This window comes from Uloborus diversus, chromosome 9 (assembly GCF_026930045.1).
Source record: "Uloborus diversus isolate 005 chromosome 9, Udiv.v.3.1, whole genome shotgun sequence".
NCBI classification, from domain to species: Eukaryota; Metazoa; Arthropoda; class Arachnida; order Araneae; family Uloboridae; genus Uloborus; species Uloborus diversus.
The window spans coordinates 157,303,334-157,326,423 of NC_072739.1; the positions used below are offsets into that span (position 1 = coordinate 157,303,334).

At 32.3% G+C, this 23,090-nt stretch overlaps 1 protein-coding gene across 1 annotated transcript in view; it reads left to right on the plus strand.

The window, feature by feature from the left end:
- The first annotated feature begins 1,557 nt into the window (after positions 1–1,557).
- The window catches only part of LOC129229292 (putative E3 ubiquitin-protein ligase UNKL), a 50,176-nt gene continuing 28,643 nt past the window's right edge, over positions 1,558–23,090 (plus strand). Inside the window, exons 1-4 of the mRNA XM_054863565.1 lie at positions 1,558–2,110; positions 2,214–2,423; positions 8,181–8,464; positions 11,134–11,269. Of these exons, the coding sequence (XP_054719540.1) occupies positions 2,043–2,110; positions 2,214–2,423; positions 8,181–8,464; positions 11,134–11,269 (698 nt within the window). The 5' untranslated portion in view covers positions 1,558–2,042. The remainder of the gene's footprint in view (positions 2,111–2,213; positions 2,424–8,180; positions 8,465–11,133; positions 11,270–23,090) is intronic.

Below are 23,090 nucleotides of genomic sequence, written 5' to 3' on the forward strand. Positions count from 1 at the left end.
AGCCATAAAAACGAAAATTTAGGATCTCTTTGGTCTTAGGTATACTCTGAGAACAGTAGCATTTAGAGATTGTCCAAGTGTCTGTTGGAATCAAGAAATGATGTAAAAGATGGAGAAAAATTTTGGAAATAAAAGTTTTGTTTTGAGGGTAGGGACATAATTTATCTCCCATTTAAGGCCTATGCTTCTTTTTCAGTATAACACATGTGTTAAATTTTGTTATCTTCTCATAATATTTTTTTTCTTGTTTTTTTTTCTTAAAAAAATTTCTACAATCACAAGGCTTTGGGAGGGGCCATGCCCCCCCCCTCTAGATCTGCCCCTACATGCACCTCAAAATCAAGGAGATACACAGCTAAATAATTTATAAATGGATTGGTTTACCTAATGTTTTATTCAAATGAATAGCCTCAAATGCTCTCTTTTTGGGGGAAAAAAACTATTTTTGAACCCTTGCTCTTTCATTGTGGCTTAAATAGGCCAGAAATAGTATTCTCACAGTGCATAAACCATCATTTAAAAAATTATAATTAAGTTTACGATATCTACTGCTCAGTGCTATTTTATTGCAGTAATGTACTTAATGTAAGTACCTTAATTCATGCATCTCATTGGTCATTGATTTTGTGCTTCATAACAGTAATTTATGTTTAATAGTAACGCTTTTTCTAAATTACAGTAAAAAGTCAGTTCTTTATAAAAGATACAGTAATATATAGTTAAGAAATGGTCTGAAACAATTTGAGGGGTTATAACACATGTCTGAAATAATTAGGTATGCTTATAAAAAAATTCTAAACATACGTTGTTCTGCAACTTATGTTTAGAATTTCCCCTTGCGCGAGGGGTCTTGGAATGCATCCTTCGCTTAAGTCGGGATTCGACTGTATTGTTTAAAATTCGGCTCATATCTGGAAAGTGTAATACATGTTTACAAATAAAGAAAGTATTAACGTGAATGCAACAATAATAATGAAAATGAATAATTAGATAACTGACCAGCTTGTAAATTAGCTTAAACTGGATTATAATTTATTTAATTTAATTTTTTTTTTTAAATCTGTCCTTAGTAGAAAAATATTGCATAATTCATATTTCATGCATTTCTGTTTGAATTTAAATATTAACTGTGGAGATGAATCTTAGAAAGTATGTCTCTAGTTAGGGCAAACCTGTCTTAGCAGCACAGTGAAGGCTAAGCAGATCCCAACCACAGCATCAGGATGCTGTCAGGTAAGGTTTGCCCCAACTATACTGCTGCGCTAAGTGCAAAAGTTGTATCTGCAGCTGAATTCAAATGAAGAAATTGCCATTTAAAGTTGTGTGCCTCCATATATTTGATTCAAATGCAACTGTTTTATATTTTTAAAAAAAAAAAAATTCCCCCTGACTAATGACCATAAAACATTGTATTTAGGTGAACTATGTGACAAAGAACCACCTGGTGATCATAACTCAATTTTGATGAAAAGCGTAGATATGATTTTTGTGCTTAGCACGGCAGTATAGCTCATTTGGTCCAAATAAGATCTGAGATTAAGGTTCTCTAATCTCTCCAACTTCTCACTTTAAAAATAATAATAATTATTATACTTTTATTTATTCGAATTCATTAAAAAAAAATCTGCATATAAAAATTAACCCAAAAAAATTATTTGAAACATTGTTTTCAAAGAAGCGTTTGAAACAATTAGTTTTTTAGTTCCTTCACAGAGCTATGTTCTTCTGTTGCAAACAAATATTTTCAATATCTCCAATCACTTGCTGGTGAAGGAAAGCCCCGACTTATAACATGAGCTCTGTATCCTTTTTAGCCAAATAGTTTACTTTGAAGATCGTATTCCATTTAAAATCTTTTGTGGAAACTTGTTCAGGACTTTCGTTTTAATCCAAGTGAAAGGAGTTAAAATGAAGCGTGCATGTAGTTGTTGTTTTGATGAAATGACAGCAGGAATCATGTGATTTCGATCACCCAATAGAATTAAAGTATAAGTCAGCGTCACCTGCGCAGATAAGTGCGCGCGAGACGATCCCAATCCAAAATGCCGTCTAGTTCAGAAGGGAAGTCCGTTTCGTCAACAACGCAAGCAGAGAAACCTATTCACTACACGTAAGTTTAGAAAAAAAGATTCTGACTCGCAATATAATCGGAGAATTATGTATAGAGTACCTTTTAACGTAGCTTATGGTGATTCTCTTGCGTTTGATTTCAGATATTTAAAGGAATTTCGCGTGGAGCAGTGTCCGCTGTTCCTGCAGCACAAATGCACACAACATAAACCCTTCACGTGCTTCTATTGGCATTTTATGAATCAACGTCGACGGAGGCCTGTCAGAAGAAGAGATGGTACTTTTAATTATAGCCCTGATGTGTACTGTTCAAAATATGACGAGACGACTGGTATCTGCCCCGACGGAGACGAGTGAGTACTTCCATTGACAGTGCTTGACAACTGGTACTCCCCTGCGCGTGCAGCCATGTTTCTGTTCGTAGGGAAGAAGCTCTTTCGCCTTAACAATCGTTTCCCAATGTTTACTTCCGCTCTCGCTCGGATTTTGAGCCAATTTGGGGGTTTTTTTTAGCCAAAAATTTGAAGTGGATTTCATGTTGGCTTTCTCTGGCTCATCAAGGTCATGGGACGAAAGAAATTTGAGGGGGATGGGCTGATTATTTTCGACATGTGGACGGTTCTTTTGCTTGTAAACAAAATACGCCATATTAGTGCGTCCCGCCATGTTGTGTTGCGCGCGCGCATCTGTGACGTTTTTAGTGTCAGCTTAAGTTAATGTAAGATTCAATCTTGACAGCTGAATGTTTACTGTTTTGAAGCAGCTGATAGCAAAATCAAAATTTTTCATTTTACATTCAAAGCGGTTAAATTCGAGTTATTTCCATAAACTTATTTTTGAATTTCAACTTTTTATGTTGTTTTTGTGTTGAGTTCCTCCTTTAACCCTAAGTTTTTTTGTTCGTTTTTTCTGAAGCTTGCGTTAGTTAATTTTTCTAATAAGTATTTTAGTATAGAAAAGCCAATGCATGTAATAAATTTCATGCAGAAAATTGATATTTTTCCTCTTCACTCAAATTGAGAGGCATTAAAAAGTTTTTTCTCCTGTTCAACTCCTTTTATTTTCGTCTTGTCTTTTTATAAAACACTTTGAGTGATTTTTTTTTTTTTAAATTTTAAAAACTAAAAAAGAGTTAGATTTTAAGCAAAGTTAGTTATGCAACACAAATGAAATGATTGCTTTTGTGCAATAAATTCACGCAAAAAACAAGGTTAAAATTCAAGGGTGCTTGTGATCTGAAAATTCCCAAAATTTTGAGCTGACAATACATTTTAAAACTGAAAAGATAAGAAAAAAAAACCTTTTAAAATGTTTTTTTTTTCCCAATGAGTTTTGTGTGCACAAATTGAAGAAGGGTTTATGTAAGGGTAGAGGGTCGAGTTTCCTCATAGTTTCCAAAAATTTTACACTGTCTTCAGAAAAACTTACCATTATCACCTGTTATGTTTTCTTATAATATCATAAGGAAAATATAAAGTAATAACGTTTCAAATATTAATTTTATTCAAACTGAATCTAATATTAGCATCCATATTAACAACTAAAATACAACTGAATAATCACCATGAGCATCTTTGTTCTTAAGATTTGACAACTCCAACTGTTACCATTCATAACTTCAATAATATGTTGCATCACCTCTGTTAAAATTGCAAACACTGCACTCTGAACAATGAATGTTATTGTATCATAATCCATTATAGCACGGGGTTCTCAAACTGGATGCCGCAATAGGCTAGGGTACTTTGAGAAAATCCAAATTCTTCCTAGGGTGCCGCAAATCGGAAAAGTTGGAAAACCCCTGCAATATGGGAGTCACGGTTTGAAAATATCAAAAATATCCGATATTTTGATATATATCCGATATTTTCAAACAGCAAACAGAGGTCTTCAAAACAGTAAATGCACATCTTCAAATCAAGCTTCATTTTTACTTCCTTTTACAAAAAAGGAAGTATTGTATTCGCGAAAAAATTTTCACTCAAAAATCGCCCTTAATTTCCATTTTGCTCACCCCCAAATGAATGTTGAGTTTTTTTTTCGATTCGACCACATGCGGTCGAGTGCCTAAGAATGTATAGACACGCGAAATATCCATTTTGACCATCACCGAGGTAATTACAACGACTTTTCTCGTGACGTCTGTATGTATGTGCGTATGTGCGTATGTATCTCGCATAACTCAAAAATGGTATGTCCTAGAAAGTTGAAATTTGGTACATAGACTCGTAGTGGGGTCTAGTTGTGCACCTCCCCTTTTGGTTGCTTTCGGATGTTCCTAAGGGGGTCTTTTGCACCTTTTTGGGGGGAAATCATTGTTAATTTCGATGTAAACTCAAGTGGCGTTATAATTTGTCGGACACTTGGCAATATATCGCCAGTCTTTTGGTCGCCAAGTTTTGTCGCCAACTTGGCGACAAATTTGGCGGAGTTTTTTTTTTTTTTGGTTTCAATTTGGCCATTGTTGGTGATATTTAGAGAATAAATATTGAATCACATTAAAATAGCGAATAATGGGGAAATGACATTAAATTGGAGTAAAAGGAAGTCATGTGATGCACACATCAGCTCGTTTAACATTATTATTACAACGTGCAGACTTAAAGTTAAGGTTTCTTTCATCATTTATATCTAATATTTCATTTTACATTTTTATCAATTTAAGTCGAGTTAAATTAGCATTTGCTGTTTTGCTAATTTTTATTTTGTTAGTTTCTGTCTGACTACGGATTGTATGGAAAGACAAACATCCGTTTTACAGCCGGAAATGGAAGAATCTATTATTTTTTACAGATGTCAGCTTTTGCAGAAGCAGAGTCGCATTCAAATGAGCGAAATACGCTCATCAAATTTTTACTCTCCCCCCTTATTCACATAGATTCATCTTATCTGGGCATTTGAAAATTCCATGCAATCCGTGGTTGGACAGTACTTTTACACAGTTATGTAATTCAGAAATAAAAAATATATTCATTAGTCAGTGCACAGTCATAAGATTTTTTTTTTTAAATCAATGTTTAATATTTAATTTGGCACTTTTAATATGAAGTAAAATTGTTACACTGCTAATAATTTTAGGAATATAAAATAAAAAAGGATTATATATTATATTACTTTGTTATGTTAATGATGCATTAATACATCATTGAAATATAGTACGTAACTTTTTGGTTATTTTTAATTATAAATGAACAATATTACTAATATAATATAGTCATAAAACAATTCGGGAGGCACGAAATATCATTTATCTAAGGGGGTTGATTTGGGAACATATTCTCCCCCCTCTTGCAAAACTGTTTTCCTTTTTTTACCATAGAAAAGTCTTAAACAAATCAAACCATAGCTCCTCTGAATTTTATTTTTAATAGCTATGCTACTGACATGCTATATCGTCCAAACAACTTTTCAAACAAACAAAAGTGCCATTTTAGCTTAGGTGACTTTAGCACCTACAGCTGTGAAATTTAGTAGTTAGTTTGAACCTTTTTTGGGGAAGGCAGGGGTGCCTGGCCCAGGGAAGGAGTTGAGGGGTATTTCTCTCTTTTTGGTAGAGGGTCTTTGCAATATTTCAAGGGTGCACCCTTGCTCTTAGGGAGAAGGGTTCCCCTGGCAAAAGGCTTGAAAGCGTTAATTTTGTTAAGTTTTTTATGAAGTTTTTTTTGGAGGGGGGGGGCAAAAATGCTAATATTATTTCAATAAAATGAGCTCATTCCTTAGATTCTATTTTCTATGGTTAGGTTAGCAGGATTTTCATTTTGTTCTGATCAGTGTAGAATAAGCATTCCCACATTTGCATTGAATAAAGATTAAGTCTTCATAAATTCTATTCATGCTACATTATGTATTGATATGGTGACCATATTTTTTGGAATGAAAATTGGTTTAGTAAATCTTAACTTGGGTGGGGGGGGGGGGGGGGGGGGTCAGTACGTAAAATGTTAGACCAAGGTTCTCATTAGAGGAAAATATGCGATTGAGAAAATCTCACCTTCTGTTGAAATTAGAGTGAAAGTTGAGTTTTAAAAATTGAAAGATTATTTTTAAAAATCTTACTATACAATTTAAGAGCCATGACAAAATCCTGAGAAAGTCTCTCAAATATTTTTTGAGTAAGATTTCTTTGAAAAGTGCTCACTCTCACGCTATGTCAAAAACCCTACGTTAGACATTTTTATTCAATTCTATTCCCAAAATGTAGTAAAAAGGATTGCATTCAGAAAAGATGCATTTAAGGGATTTAAATATATTAAGGTATGACAAATGTAATAGATGAATCTATTTCTGGTTTCCTGTGTGTTTCATTTTTAGTGAGCAAAGTTACTAGTTATACTTGATATATATGGTATTTATATTACACACAGGCCCAGCGACAGGATTCTCGGGCCCCTGTGCAATTAAGAAGTCTGGGCCCTTAGATAGTAGCAGGGCCCTTACAATACAAAAACTATAAAAAATATTCAGTAAGTTACCTCCCTATAGCCATGGCTAAGGCAGAAATACATGAAATACACCGCCAGCTCAGTCAATTCCAGCCGATGACTGCAGTTTCGTGCTTATTAGCACTCATCAGCCTGGCATAGGAAGTGACTGAGCCGTAGGTGGAAAACCTCTAAAGGAAACCTAGAGTGCCAAACAAACTGGTAGCTAATACAACATTAGGAGTGACCAAAGTAGTGGTTCGGTTCAACTCCAATTAGATACCAGTTTAAATTCTGTATTAGCTACTAGTTTAGCTTCCTTAAGAGGTTTTGCACTTATGGCTCAGTCACTTCCTATGTCGGGGTGATGAGTTCTTATATGCACGAAACTGCAGTCCTCAGCTGGAATTGATTGAGCTGGGGGTGTATTTCATGCAGAAAAAATAGTTAATAAAAATTATCAGTTAAATTAATCTTCTAAAAACAACACAGAATTGTGCAAAACCAATCACACAAGAACATGAAAACAGCACTGAAATGTGAGCTTGAAAGAAACATAGGTTTAGTATTCTGTTAACCATTCAGCAACCTGCTTATGCACCTGCAGGCCCGTGAGAATGTGAGCGACTAGTGCCTGGCAGGCACAACAGTTCTTGGAAATTTCTCACAGCTGTGCCCATATGCAAAATTGTAGGGGGGGGGCTCAGATATTTTCTCTATGGAAACTGATTTCTTTACAGATAAGTTTTTTTTTTTTTTGACATTTTAAAAAACTTATTCATCAATGGCTGGAAAAGAAATGTTTTTACATTTTTGCAAAGAAAAAATCAATAAAAGCTAGGAAAATCTAATTTCTAAGGGATGAGGGACTTGAGCCCCCACTTGCCCCCATATATGAACTCCCACTGCTGTGCCATCACCCTCAGTGTTTACAATTGGTTTAGAATGAAGCTAAACTAATCATTCTCTTCACATTAAGTACGTCACATTGGTAAAAAGAGCAGCTACAAAGCATTTGAACTTAATCTGTCTTTTTAATTTTTAACAACGAACATACATATTAAGCACTGGGATGTTTTTAATTTCGTCGGCCCGTGAATCCCAGGCCTGTATTGCATCCTCCTCTTCCCTTGGTGCCGGCCCTGATTACATATTGTATTTGAAGATGAAAAGTTATGTATTTAAATTTTTAAAAAAGGATTGGAATATCTGTATTTTAAATTTCTAAATGCATTGTTTGGTTGGAAATTTTCAATTTTTCAGAGTAGATACAGACTGTTTTGAATATTAACTGGTTTATTCTGTAAAATTTCTGGTGTTTTTAGGCCATTGCCATCTTTATTTAATGGTTACTAAGTACTGAAATATAAGGTCTTGATACTAAAAAGCTAAAGATCAGGGATCGTTTATTTAAATCAGCTTGATTTGAATTGTGATTAAAATCACGATTTAAATCAAGTGATTTTTTAAAAAATCAATTGATTTGAATCAAGTGATTTTTTAACAAAATCTTCAATTAAAAGCAGTTGATTTTATTTTTTGAATATATTGCTCTAAATTTAACTATCTGCATTATACTATCTCAACTTCATCTGGCAAAACTACATAGATCCCTCTTTCTGTGTGCTTGCTCTGTGTTGAAAAGTAATGTGTGATTATACAATAACGAAGAATTTGATTCATTTTCAGTTGTTCCTATCTTCATCGCACTGCTGGAGATACAGAAAGACGTTACCATCTTAGGTATTATAAAACAGGTGTGTGTGTTTATGACACAGATAGCAGAGGGTATTGTGTTAAAAATGGACCACACTGTGCTTTTGCTCATGGGATCCATGATCTGCGAAATCCTGTATATGATCTTAGAGAGTTGCAGGCAATGGAATCTAATGAAGAAGGACCAAATGGAATATCCGGTCCCAATAACTTAGACAAAGAAAGAAATGCTTTAAATGAAGATCCCAAATGGCAAGGTAAGAAAGAAATGCTGTTTATGTAATGGTTGTGAAAATAAGTCATTTTGGATTTTTTTCTCCTTGTTTGTTAAGTTTTTGTCTTAAAATATTTATTTTTTGTAAGCTGAAACATAGTTAAGGAAGTTTTAAATTTTCAATTTTTCAAGGGTAGTCTTACAGTGCAATGTTTTACAATATTCTACCTGTGATTTATAGCTTATTAAAACTATTCTGTTTGAAATTGATATGTAATTTTTGGATTGTGATAGAAACAGACAGGGCGGTATGGAAGGGGGTGTTTTATTTGGTTCAAACCCCCTCCGAAATTTTTCATCTAAAGAAATGCTTTCGATTATTTATTTTATTATTTTGATTATTTTTTAGTAACAAAATAATATTTTTGTCATTATTAATATTTCAATTTTATTTCTGAAATGAAATTAGTATGACTGAAAAATTGTACAAACTTATTATGTGTTTATGGTAGTTTATCATAGTTATTGAGAAATTCATTAATTATGCAACAATATGGCAATTTGTAAGAACATCGCCTCCTTCCATTTAGATAATCTATTGTAACAAAAGTCAATAGAATACACATGAAACCAAATTTGATAGACCATATCAATGTTTCAAAAAATGTGTTTGGTAAAACCCCCTCTGAAACAAAAGTCTGGTTACGCCCTAGAAAAAGAAAACCACATGAGGGGCTGTCCAAACGTTGGATCACTTTTTTCCCCACCATTTTTATCTCCCCCCCCCCACTCCATTGTGCAAAAAGCCACACTTCCCTATTTTGTCATATGAGGTTGTGAGAAGCAAAGGGATGCAAGTGGCAAAATTAAAAATTTAGAGATAACCAGTACAAATGGTAGGTGAACCTCTCCTCTGTCTTGGGGCAAGAGATTGTAAAGGGTGTCCCAAAATTAAAGCAAGATTTGAATTTGCCACCATTTTTTCCATAAATTGTTGGCAGCCATGAAAAAAGAACAATTTGACAGTTGAAAGTATAGGGTTAGTAAAAATGGGGTGTTATTGTACCATACAGCTAGAGAGAGTGAAACATTTCAATGACTGCATGAGGCATTCCCTGGTCGCGTACTCTCTCATTTCGGTCATCAGAATTGGCACCCTAGATCGTGTGATTTAACATTTTAAAATTTCTTCTTATGGGGTTATTTGAATTCAAAGGTCTGTGTCAACAAGCCCACAACCACCCGTGCATTACCGTGTTGTGATACCGAGCGCCAATAACAGTAACTGCTTGACCAGCCTCAACTTTCATTATTTTTGAAACAATTGTTCAATAATGAAAGCGCGTTATTGTATCGTATAACGCTCCATTTTTGATTACCCTAAACTCTCAGCTGTCAAATTGTTCTTTTTTCAGGGTTGCCAACCATTTATTGCAAAAATGGCGGCAAATTCAAATCTTGCGTTAATTTTGGGACACCCTTTACTAGCAGCTCTGGTAGGTGCTGCTGTACAGCATGATTTAGAAAAAAATTTCAATGAAAGCCTACCTAGGATCTGATCTTTAAACGTGTTTTACTGAAAACTTAAAATAGTCCACTTGCATTTCTTTGCTTTTTACTGCCTCATATGTCATGCTATTTTTCAAACGTAATCTTTATGGTTTCACATTTCTTGTTGCTCCTCCCAATCCCCTTGTCATTAACTCTCAAAGTCTTGAACCCTCCTCTCCTCTCAAAGAATAATACATAATTATCTTCATACATGATTATTAGTTAAATGCATGATTACCTTATATGTTTCAATACTTGTATGTAACTTTTAAATTGTCTTTCCTTATTTTTTAGTTTTACTGCATTGTGAAATTGCAGTCCAGAACCAATTTATTTTACTTACAAATTAATTAATATACCTTTAATTTAAAAATTTGAATTTAAACTGCAAGAAAGGATATTTTTTTTTTTTTGACTTAAAATACTTTTTAAGTTAAAAAAAAGTTCTGGTTCACCCAGACTTTAATATTCTAGTTAATCCACACTCCCACTTAATTTAATAAATAATTTAATAAATTCAGTCTAATAAAGTTCTTCAATTTCAAAATTATCTTATAAAGTGTTGCTACTTTGTTAAGCATGCAAAACATCTTTATAATGACATAATTTCTGTATCCTTTATTCTGGTTAGTCTCAAGACATTATTCATAAGTATTGTGAAATAAAATAGCATCCCATATAATAGTATATTTCAGTATTATTCAAAAGAATTTCAAATTTTAATTTGTAGTTTTTAACATTATATTTTAAGCTTGTTTTTAGCATTTTATTGTATTTTTCTATAAAAATGATCAAATTTGTAGTAAGTAAATAAGTCCCCTCTCCAAGAATGGCAATACAGCACAAGGTCAAATGTAGCAAGCCATGATAGTTGTATGTAAGTACTTTTATGAAGTTGCTGTTGTAGAGATCCCCATTGAATGTAAACAATTTCTTAAGCCTTCCAAAATTAAATAGGACAATATAAGAATTATTGCACAAATGTAGCAAGCCATGATAGTTGTATGTAAGTACTTTTATGAAGTTGCTGTTGTAGAGATCCCCATTGAATGTAAACAATTTCTTAAGCCTTCCAAAATTAAATAGGACAATATAAGAATTATTGCATTTTGTGTGCACATTAATGATTATAACTTGAATGTTTTTTTTTTTCTATTTTAGATACCAATTATGTTTTAGCAAATTACAAAACAGAACAATGTAAAAGGCCCCCTCGGTTATGTAGACAAGGTTATGCTTGTCCCTCTTTCCATAACAATAGGGATCGTAGGCGAAGTCCTAAGAAATGTAAATATAGGTAAGTTAATAATTATTAATAAATTAAACTTATAAAAATTACATTAAACCTATTTGTATACTTTATAGCAAAGAACCCTTCATTAGTGAACTCGTATAAGATACAAAATTATGTTAGAGGGGTTTACCCCAATTTTGTTTTTTCATGCAGTGCCAACTGTTTAGACAACTTTCTTTTATTCAAAAGTGAACCGATTTTGTCAAAAATTATTCAATATTAATCATAGTTTGAACTACTAGTACTGTGTTCATGAAAAATATTCGACCATAAATAAATAAACAGGGTGCCGGAAAGTTTGCCGCTATAGGGGCCATTTCTGGAGATATTTTCTGAAGTAGAAAAAAGTAAACCAATGGTATTTGCTTTTGCCATCTGCTTGGCACCAATTTGTTCTTGTCCAAGCCAAGCGCATGATTGATGTCTTCAAATACCGCATTACTTTATATGAATCTTGCGGATCTTTCCTTTGAACCAGTGTTGAGCATAATGGCTTATGATCAACATTTTTTCTAATCATACCAAGACTTATTTTTTAACACAATGAAAATAAAATAGTTTATCAATTTATGCATAAGGCTCAGTTTATGTATAATTTTAGGGCTCATTACATTCGTCAAAATTTTAAATAATTTTAATCTATCAACGAAAAAAGTGAATACAAAAAGATAAATCTTAGAAAAGATTGAGCTTTAAATTAAACTATTTGTTTTAAAATTCTACGCCATTTCAATTTGGTTCCAAACTTGAAAGGTTAATTATATATCACAGCTTTGTCTTTTTCTGTTAAGTGTAAAACTTTTGAAATGATAAAGACCATAGGGCAGTTCTCGAAAGGTGGGAACAAAAAAGTTAACTTTGACATCAATTTTGCATTTATTCTATAGTATGCATACCTAGAACACAATATATGAACATGAAAAGACAGCAGGCATTTGTAAAAATTGTTAATTGGCAAATTAAATCAGCAGTCTGTAGGTAACAGATTTTGGACATTGTTGTCCTGTAGGTAACGGATTTTGGACATCATCATAATTTAAGTTTCACCATTTTCACAATTGTTAATCTGATTTTTAACTTTTCCAATGAAAATTTTATTTACTACTTTTTGAATTTTGCAATTTAATAATAAAGATGCTATTAATGAAATACTTGAATGGCTATACATACTGCTCTTTACATATAATAAAGTTTTGGAATGATTTTGAAGAAGTTGATGAAAGGTAAAAAAAAAAAAAACTTCATATTTCCGCATTCTATAAACAAATCTCTATTGGGAAAGAGCAATGTAAAATTTTTTCGGATCTTTTTTTGAATCTGAGATATTAACCGTTTACCCACCAATGTTCCAAAAATGGAACATCATATTTAAGTGAAAATTTTCCCAAGAAATAACGTTAAAATAAACAAGCTTTTTTTAACACAGTTTAGTCTTATTTCAAAGTATTTTTTGATTTCCTGCTTGATTGTTTATATGTTTTCAATTATTTATTGCGATTTTTCAAAGATGAGTGTTTTTTTAGCTTTTTGCAACTTTTTCTTATAAAATTTACCAAAAATTGGCTTTTTGAGAAAATGTGATGATATTTATTATAGTTGTGAAAAATACTTCAATGTATGATTTTAAAATGCTTGTAGAAATGTACAATGATATTTCCGAAAGGTTTACCCCTTCAAAATAGCATGTTCCAATTTTGGAACATTGGCGCTTTTAGGGAGTCAAATTTCCAAGAAGTAAATCGTTCGACTTCCAAGGGGAAATTTCATTTTTCGTAATATATGTTTCTTTTTTTTCTCTCTCATTTTGAATGTACTCTGATGTAGATGTTGGTAAAACCAAGTAAGTTTATATTTTGAAAGGATATGAAGTTTCGTTAGCAAAGAAAATAACAGTCTTCTGTTTGACGGACTATATGGCTCCGAATCCACACCTGCTCGGACAGCTGCATTGTCACGTGATAATAAAAAATAACATTAGTGAGCGTTTTATTCTTCATATTTTAAATGCAGTTCAATAATTCGCTAGCTTTGTTTTCGAGCGAAACGAAATTCTGTTTGACGTATACCAACTGTTTATAAATGTTACAAAAATGTCTATTAGATTTCTTACTGTAGGACAAGCTGTGGCTTATTTAGAGACATTGTCAGATTCGGATTTGTCAGATGTAGATATAGGCCAATTACCCCCTGATGAACTAGGCAATATCACTGAGGAAGAATAGATGTTGACAGAGATGAAATCCTACAATTTTTTGGTTTGTTGCTATTGAGTGGGTACCATTCTGTTCCTTCTGAAGATATGTATTGGAGCAGTGCAGAAGATACATCTGTGCCTATTGTACCAACAGTTATGCCTCAAAATCGTTTTCGAAAAATAAAAAACAACTTTCATTTGATGGACAACCATGAATTAAAACAAAATGACAAACTAAGAAAAGTTTTCCCTATTTAAGAAGAATTGTGTAAAAACCCTCAACAATTTGGTGTAATTCATGAAAAATTGAGCATAGATGAATCTATGGTTCCCTACTACGGTCGGCATTCATGGAAAATGTTTATTAGATGAAAACCAATAAGATTCGGCTTCAAAATTTGGATGCTGTGCTCTTCAAGTGGATACCCATATTCCATGGAGATTTATTCAGGCAAAAAAGAAGGATCCCCTGATGTGCAATTAGGATCCAGAGTTGTAAATGATCTATTATCAGTTTTGACTGACACGTCTAAGCATGAAGTATACTTTGATAACTTTTTTACATCATATGACTTAATTTCTCAGCTATCAAAAAAAAGGCAAAAGAGCAACAGGAACAATTCGCGAAAACCGAACTGGCCATTCTCCACTGAAATCCAAAAAAGCGCTTTCTAAAGAAGATCGATGAAATTTTGACTATTGATCTGATGGATCAGTGTACATGTGCAGCTGGAATGATAATGCAGTGGTTACAGTAGCATCTAATTGTTATACACATGAGCCACTTGCATCTGTAAAATGTTACTCAAATGCGCAGAAATGCAAGATAGATGTGCCACAACCTCATCTTATCAAGAGATACAATGAAGGAATGGGGGGTGTGGACGTCTTGGATAAACTTTTTGGGAGCTACAGACCTCATTTGATTAGTAAAAAATGGTGGTGGAATCTTTTTAGTAATGCTCTGAATATTTCAGTTGTAGCTAGTTGGTTACTTCATTGTGAGTTACACGAAGTGAAGATGAAGCATTTAGAGTTCCGAAGAGAAATAACAACTGTCCTCCTAAGAAGAAAAGTACGAGTAGAAAGTTATCCAGGGCCTCGTTGTCCTTTACATAATCGATCAAGAATGTCTGACGGACATTATATTGTATCTGCATCCCAAGGACGTTGTGCGGTGTGCAAAAAAATACGACTGAGAAATGTTTCCATTGCGAGAAACGACTTCACCAGCAATGCTTCCTTTCATATCATGGGCATTAGATATTTCTGTATTGGATTTTCTGAATTCTGATATGTACATAAATGCAATTTAAAATATTACTTTTCCCGCAATAAAGTATGCTAAGATAAAAACCGCATTCAAAACCTCTTAGTTTAAAAAAATTCTCTGAAAAAAAAAATTCATGCAAAGCGCCAATGTTCCAAAAATGGAACATACTGAAAACACAGTAAAAAAAATTTTTCTAGAAATTTTATTTTATTTCTGTATTTACTAGACATAAATAGACATAATTTCAAAAAATTACTCAAATTTGATCATCCGTCAATAGTTCGGCGGTTAAACGGTCAAATATTGAAATTTTGCCAATTCACTTCAGATTTCAAATCGCTCTTCTAGCTCTTTTAATGAAAAAATAATAGTAAAAATGATTCAGATTGAAAAACTAAAACTAACTATCTGCTCTAATTTAGTAATTGTTCATGAATTTCTTGATGACGAAATCGTACTTTAAAAAATCGAAAATTTTCGAAAGTTTCATTCTTTCCTCTATTTCTGATGTTTTATGAAGATGAGGGAATGCTCTAAATTTACTCAAGCTTTTTTACGTAACATATTGAAGTATCTTTTAGATGCTACTAAATTTTAATCATTGGAATCAGCATATTTTTGTTACTAGAGCAGGGGTCTGGCCAGAGGATATTTGGGTCCGTTAACGGACCCTTCAAAAAAATCCGATCTACCAAAACAATCTACCAAAACGGACCTTTCACAAAATCCCGATCAAACAAAACGGACCTTTCACAAAATCCTGATCAAACAAAACGGACCCTTCACAAAATTCTGATAAACAAGATCGGATCTGTCACAAATTGTTTACTGAAAGAGCAAATCTGAAAGCAAAATAACGCATGTGTATGCATGTGTATAAACCGATAATTTTTGGAACCTTTTTTTAAGTCAAATTAGAGGGATCAGCTTATACAAAATCGGCTAATTTTGAAAAAAAAAAGGAAAAAATCGGCACTCTTGTGATGCTCCTGCAAGGGATAAATAATTGCTACTGCCAAATAAATATAATGGTTGTTTGTTTTATCACAGCTAATTAGCAGCAGTGTTGTTGTAAACTTTTCTGAAAAGGCATTGGTAAGCACTTTTCTCCACTCATGATTTAATAAACAATAATAATATATATCTGCGAAATGAACTTAGAACTGCAAAGGGATAGTAAGGGTGAGGAAAAAATATGATCGCTTCAGATAGGGTTACCAACTTCAAAACTATCACCACTTAGCGTCTGGCGTTGAACCTTTATAATGACTTGATTAGAAAATATTCTCATCATTTAGTCGGCTTGTCAATATTTGGGTTTTGTTTTTATGGTGTGGTGCGCGATGTTTAATTGTTATTTTGGGAGAAAATTATATGGGTTTTGATTTTTCGATGCTAACAAGGATGATTAACTTTAAATAAACTCTTTTAATTACCGTTTTTTTTTCTTTAGATGTCTACATTTTGAAAAATGCAATCTTTTAACATCCGATATGAGAATCATATTTTGTTCTTTTTTCAAGCTAACTTCGCTTTATTAGGATTCAAATCAATGAAAAGTCTCTTTATTTCTGTTAGAACTCTCATTTCAAGTTTTTATAGCAAAATTCCATTTTCTGTTATGAGTCAAAAATTAAAATGCTGAATAGATGGTTTATTTTATTATTATTATTTTTTTTTTGGGGGGGGGGGTGTCAACTGTATCCACAGATATTAATGATATGTTATCATAGGACTCTAAAATGCAATTTTGAAATCATTTTATCAAATATTTCTTTTACAAGCCATTTTTATACTTTTGATGCCTTCACTTTGAGAATTGCGATCTCTTTGCATCCGCTATGGGAATCCGATTTTTCGAATTTTTGATGAATATTACGCTTTGTTAAGAGGTAAACAATTGAAATATCTTTTTATTTTTGTTAAAATCATGGAATTTATAAGTTTTAAACGAAATTCTGTGCTTTTTAAGAGTGTCTTGGGTCAAAAAGTTGAATGCTGAACCCTATTCTGAATTTTGTTTTATTTATTTATATTTTTGTTACAATTATTTTAAATACTGTACAGAAATATATCTAGTATAATTTAACATAATACAGAATGGTAGATATTTTTCTTTTTTGCGAAATTTTTTAATTTTTCACAAAATTAATTCATTTTTCACAAAATTATTTGATTTTTCACAAAAAACGGACCTTGTGAAAAATCCTGGACAGACCCCTGTAGAGTAACTTGAACTAAGGCAAAAAGAAAAGTGGTTTTAAACATCTTTCATATCCAGCTTTTAGGGATATGAATTTCAAAAAAATTAAAAATGGTCGAGCGCCCCCATCTGTCGAACCTGTATGGATTGACCCATAAAACACGAAGAAAATGCTATTTTTCTTAATTTTATTTTATGTTTGGAAATCAAAAACCAATTTTGTGTTTCTTCAGGCAAATAGTAGAAACACAGCTCTATATTCTTGTAAAATTTTAAAGTTGTCTGAATTTTCCCTCATTTGAATTTTTGTGTCTATGTGAAGGGGAAAATCATCATTTTACAAAATGTCACTAAGTTTAAAACTGATTTTGAAGATAAAGGAGTTAAAATACAACTTCAAAAGTAAGGAATTTCTTTTATGATACTTAGCACAATATTGGGAATGAATTTCATCAAAGCTAATGCATTCCTTAAAGATTGAGATTTAAAAAAAAAAAAAATGCTTAATTATAAGAAAATTGAAATATTTTCAGTTTTTGAAGCTCAGTTAAAAGTTAACTATGATAACTTTGAAAATTTTTCTGACATCAGATTAATTACCCTACTCCGTAGATTGCAACAACCTATAACTTTTATGTTTTCATTAAATAGTTAATAAGATACAAGCCTTCAAAAATGCAACATTTAGCATTTATGAGAATGCTGTTCAATTTGACCAATTTTCAATCTCATGTAACTATTCAAATAAAAAGTTTTAAGCAAAAATATTTTAGATATTTTTTTATGGGCATAAAAGAAACCTGTATACCAAATTTCATAAAAATCTGTTACCATGCGGCCACCACGTTTTTCGAATTTTGCTCATTTCGTATGGAATGACCCAACTTGGTGTAATTCTATAGAACACACAGAGGTTCCCAAATTAGGAGCCATAATGGGTAGGCAAAGGGTGCTGCAAAGCATTCTTAGTGTCAACTCCTTATTGTAAAAAAAAAAGTTATGGTTACCCAACTAGTTTCAGATTTTTTACTATTATAATAAAGCAAAAAACATAAACTGCCATTCCTCCTCATTAATAACCTAAAAAATCCTCATTTTATTAAACAAATAGTAAATACAGTAGGCGCTACTTAATGTGATTATGGTTAATGTTGTCATTCGCTTAATGTTATCAGAATCACGAAGTCCGGAAACACTTGTATATTAACATGTGTTAAAAAGAGTCGGATATTGTAATCAGTGTCTTCTTTTATTGTCATTACTTTTTCATCCTTGTTTTTGTTCCTCGAAAGAAATAAGAAGGCAATCCATGACAAAGCTTAACTTTTTTAATGGCATTTTGTGGTATTCAGTAGCAATGCAAACTTTTTTTTAGGAAGGCAACAACTAAAAGTTTGTTCTCAGTGATCATAGAGTATGTAGCTTCCGGGAAAACAAGTTCCCTTCTATCCGTAAAGCAGAAGATTTTTTCTCCCTGTCCACACACCTTAAAAACTTCACTCTTAATGGTCAAACGTTTTATTCATAGAGGAAAAATGCAATGACTTAACGTCAAGAAAGAAATTAACATTTTAGAATGCTTTGACTATTTATCCATGCTGAGTCAATTTCTCAGCCATTACTTTGTAAGTCTTAAAGAATCGTGATGAGATTGAAAACAAAGCGAAGCTAAATGAAAATTTAAATAACAAGCAAAACCCTAGTGAAAAAGATGGTGAAGTTGAATCTGCTTTCAAACTTCTGGTATATGAATATTGGGGGAAAAGATGCAAGAGTGAATGGGCATCTTTTATTTCACCTATTGCTATGTTTTTAAACAGTGCATATTTTGATTTTTCCCTTTTATGACTCGGCTATTTCTGTTCTGCTTATTCAGTAATTTATAATTTAAAACTGCATTTAGTTGAGTCATTGTAATTTTAATTTACGGTTGCAAAACAGAAAAAAAAGCTTTTTTTGGGGGGGGGGGGAATTGTGTCTGCTGGATTCTTTTCGGTTATTGTTATCAGTTAGCTTTTGTTATCAAATTGTGTTTCTCCCAAGTGAATATATTAAGCGGCGCCTACTGTAGTAATGTTTCAACATACTTTCATTTTCTTTCTGCAACATAATGCAAGAGAATATACAATAAATATGAGCAAGATGGTTTCTTATCTCTGTAATAGCTCTATCTATTTAAATAAAACAAAGAATTTGTATGTATGTGTGTATACAGTAAAACCTGCGTATAACAATACTGTTCATAACGATAAACCTGCCTACAACGATATTTCCATTTGGTCCTCGCGAATGTCCTATTTACTCAATGCATTTTAAACCTGCATACAAAGATAATCATTTTCTAACAAAACCTGTCTGCAACAATATTTTTTTCTCTCTAGTAAGCTCCTGGAATGTGAGATAAGAAAAGAATGGATTATTTCTAATGTTAGTCTACCATTTTGTAGCTGAGGGGTAAAAGGAGGGGGGAAGAAATGATTGTTGAAATGTGTACAGCTGTTTATATCTTTTGGAAAAGGCGCCCAACTAGGAACGCGGGAGTTATCTTTCTCCGTCAGTTTCAAACCATTTTTCATTTGTAGAGGACAGATTTCACTTGATTTGGAAAGACGATGTTTCAAGCAAAATTCGCTTTTGAAGTAATTTGCATAAAAAAAGTATTAAAAAGTTGTCAAGTTTTTTTTTGAAAAAAAAAAAATTTGTAAATTTCTTACAAAATAAACTGATGTTCATAATATCTTAAATACAGTTTTATACATTTTACTTTGCAAAACTTTCATTTTAAGTTGTATGTAAGGCCACAGAACTATATTTTTTGAATTTGAAATTTTTTTAATTCAAACTGTCTACTGTGATAATCTGTCTATAACAATATTTTTTTCTCGGTCCGCAGAGTATCATTATAGACATGTTTGACTGTATTTCCTGCATAAGTCCACAGTGTATATCGGATCTTGACCAAATTAGGCTGCGAAGAAGTCGAGCACACAAGGAGGAACATAGAGAGGCTTTCAGAAGACAAAGAAGCACCAAACTATTTGAATTTTAATTTGATTTCTGTCTCATTTAAAAGCCTGAAAAATATCCATGAAGTAGATTTACTTCCTTTGAATTAAAAAAAAAAGGCTGTAAAATCACCAGCCCAATGTGCATGGGCGGATTTAAGGGGGGCAGAGGGGGGGGCAATGCCCCCCCAGTTTTGGGAGGACTTTATGTAGTAACAACACATCTTCCAAAAATTAAAATAAAAAAAAATATTATTATTTTTTTCTTTTTTGAATAGTTCAGAAGGGCATGGGTGGATTTATTGGGGGGGCATACGGGGCAAGGCCCCCCAGTTCTAGGAGAACTTTATGTAGTAACAACACATCTTCCAAAATCTTAAAACAAAAAAATCATGACTTTTTCTTTTTTGAATAGTTCAATGAAAATGAAGAGAAAAGGGAATGTCCTTTTCTGATGGGAGAAAAGGAAAAAAAAAAAAAAAAACGAACATTAAATGCAAATAGTACAGCTGTCACTGGGGTGCTGAAAATGTGTCTAAATTCACTATTTTGGACTGAAAACCATTTGGGCAAGTATGAATGAAAATATAGGCTAAACATGCATTAAGCTGCAACACTTATAATAAATTGAAGATTAATTTAACAAATTAGAACCTAAAGCAAAGATACCCCCCCCCATTCGCACTAACAGAATGATCTACTCGTTATGATTTGTGTCCACATTTAAAGTATTTATTTGTGCATAATATTTATGTTCTTAGTAGATTAATTGGCCTTTTGAGAAATTCTAAACAACATAGTTTTTTTCCCTTCTCTCCCTCTCTCTCTTTTTTTATCATTTATTTTTTTTTAAGAGAGAGAGAAAGAAAATAAATACTATTGCAAATTGAAATAAATTTCAATTATCTGAGTGTCCTGATTAAATGAATCTTTTTACTTAGAGGGAGAGTATAATTTTACTTACTTTATAAATATTGTTTAAAAAGTAAGGTAAGTCATTATCATCTAAGTCTAAGTGAGTCAGTCCTCGTCATTATTGAAATCTAAATGATTGAATCATCAAAATTTTTGGAAAAATTTGCTGAAATTTTATAAAAGTCTATAAAAACCTAACAAAGATTGGTAAAATCGTAAAAATCCTTTAACCGTAAAAACTGACGAATTTTCGCAAAAATTACAAAAAATCAAGCAAAAATCTGAATTACAAACAGAACCGAAGTTGCCTGTAAGATGAACAAGCTATTTCTTAGGGCCCCTGCTTTGAAGTGGGTCCCTAGCTTCCCAAAAAAAAATTCATGATTCGTTCCTTAAAAAATGGAAACTGATTTAAAAAAGCAATTTCATTTTTAAGTGCTTGAAAACCTTGAACATTTGGAAACGTGTGGCTACAAACCTTAAATTTTAAAATTTCTAATAAATGGTAGAGGGGGAGGGATGCCAAAGTATGTCAAATTAAGCTCCTTGCCACATCCTGTATTAAATAAGCAAAAATATTCAATCCCGAATGCAGTATTTTGGAAATTCTTTTGTATTGATTGCTTTTATCTTACTTCTTCTGCATATTGTCTATCTGTTTAGCACGGAAAAAAATACACACTACTTCTATTTCTTTTCGTTTTCTGCCCCACTTGCAACTGAAGAAAAGTTGTTGTTATGATAAATCTATGGTTTCTTTTGTCTTTTAAATTTAAAATAGCTATTTCTTACAAAGTTAGAACAGGACTGTAAAAATTTACAATCAAGTACTAAAATATCAGAGACTGGAAAGTACAAATGAAGTGAGTCATTCCATTTCAAATCAGGAAGGCAGGTATGAAAAGTGTCATATGACCATCACCGATTTTTTTGAAAAAAATACAGTAGTTACAACTAAGGGACATATGAAATATCCCAAAAGGATTTTGCAAGAAAAAATTTTTTTCTTCAGTTACAGCCTATTAAAATTCTGCACAAAATCCGCCATTTTGGAAAAAACCGGCAAAACACTCTGTTTCAAATGGACACTATTTCAAAAGTATTTAACCTATTTGAATAATTCTTTTTTCTAAAAATAAATAAGGACCCATATATCCTCCAGACATCGTTTTTGAAAGTTTAGGTTTTTTGATAAAGAAAAAAAAATCATTTTTGCCGCGAAAAAACTGCATTTTTACAGATTTTATGATTTTTTTTCTCCATGAAGAAAAAGTTTTTTTTACTAAACGGAGGTGGCAGTCTAAAGCCCTTATATGATAGTTTCATAACATATTTTATTATAATCCTTGGATGCATACAGCCATGGAAATAAAATTTAAAATTTTAAAAATTTTCAAAAATTAGCGATTTTTGAAGTGATTTTACTCAAAAAAACCCACTTTTTAAAAATCTAAAAATTGGCTCATTTGAACCCATATAATGCTCAACAAGTGGATAGACACCGCATCCCGTATTTTTCCCCATAAAATGTTTTATAATTTTTTGAAAGTGATCCTATTGCCCATTGCATGCATGTAAAATAAAAATGTCTAATAATTTCAGTAACTGAAATTCTGATTATATTGATGCCTAATAGCTACAATAATGGTGCACTTTATCAGGAACAACTAAAATCTTACTGACTTTTAATAATATATCAGTAACAAACCGCTTTTGATGACCCAGTCAATTCGTCTTTTTGTGTGACTCTGTGTGTAGTCTTTAGATAGAAGAGCCTTTGGTGATTATATTAATGACTAATAGCTACGATAATGATGTACTTTATCAGTAACAGTTAAATATATTCCCCTTTTTTATATAAATATTAATTTATTTTGTCTCCAAAGCTATGCATTCACCGTTACTTTCATATGCAGCTACAAATCATATTTTTTCTCTTTCAATTGTCATTCTCTTCAACTCAATTACGCGACAGGGGAAACCATCAAAGGGAAGAACAATACAATGCATTTAAAACGATGAATTTTAATTTCGTGCTTTGGTTGTCACATAATTTTTGGATCCTACCTCGTATGATTACTTTTATACGTATGAATATTTATACTAAATTCAAACCGCAAAACTCACTTGTAGTTTAAGAATGTAAAAAGCCCACCTGTTTTATGAGAGAAGTAATCAATTGAACATGGTTGTAAGTTTAAGCGATCAAACAATTCACCAAAGGTAGCTATTGT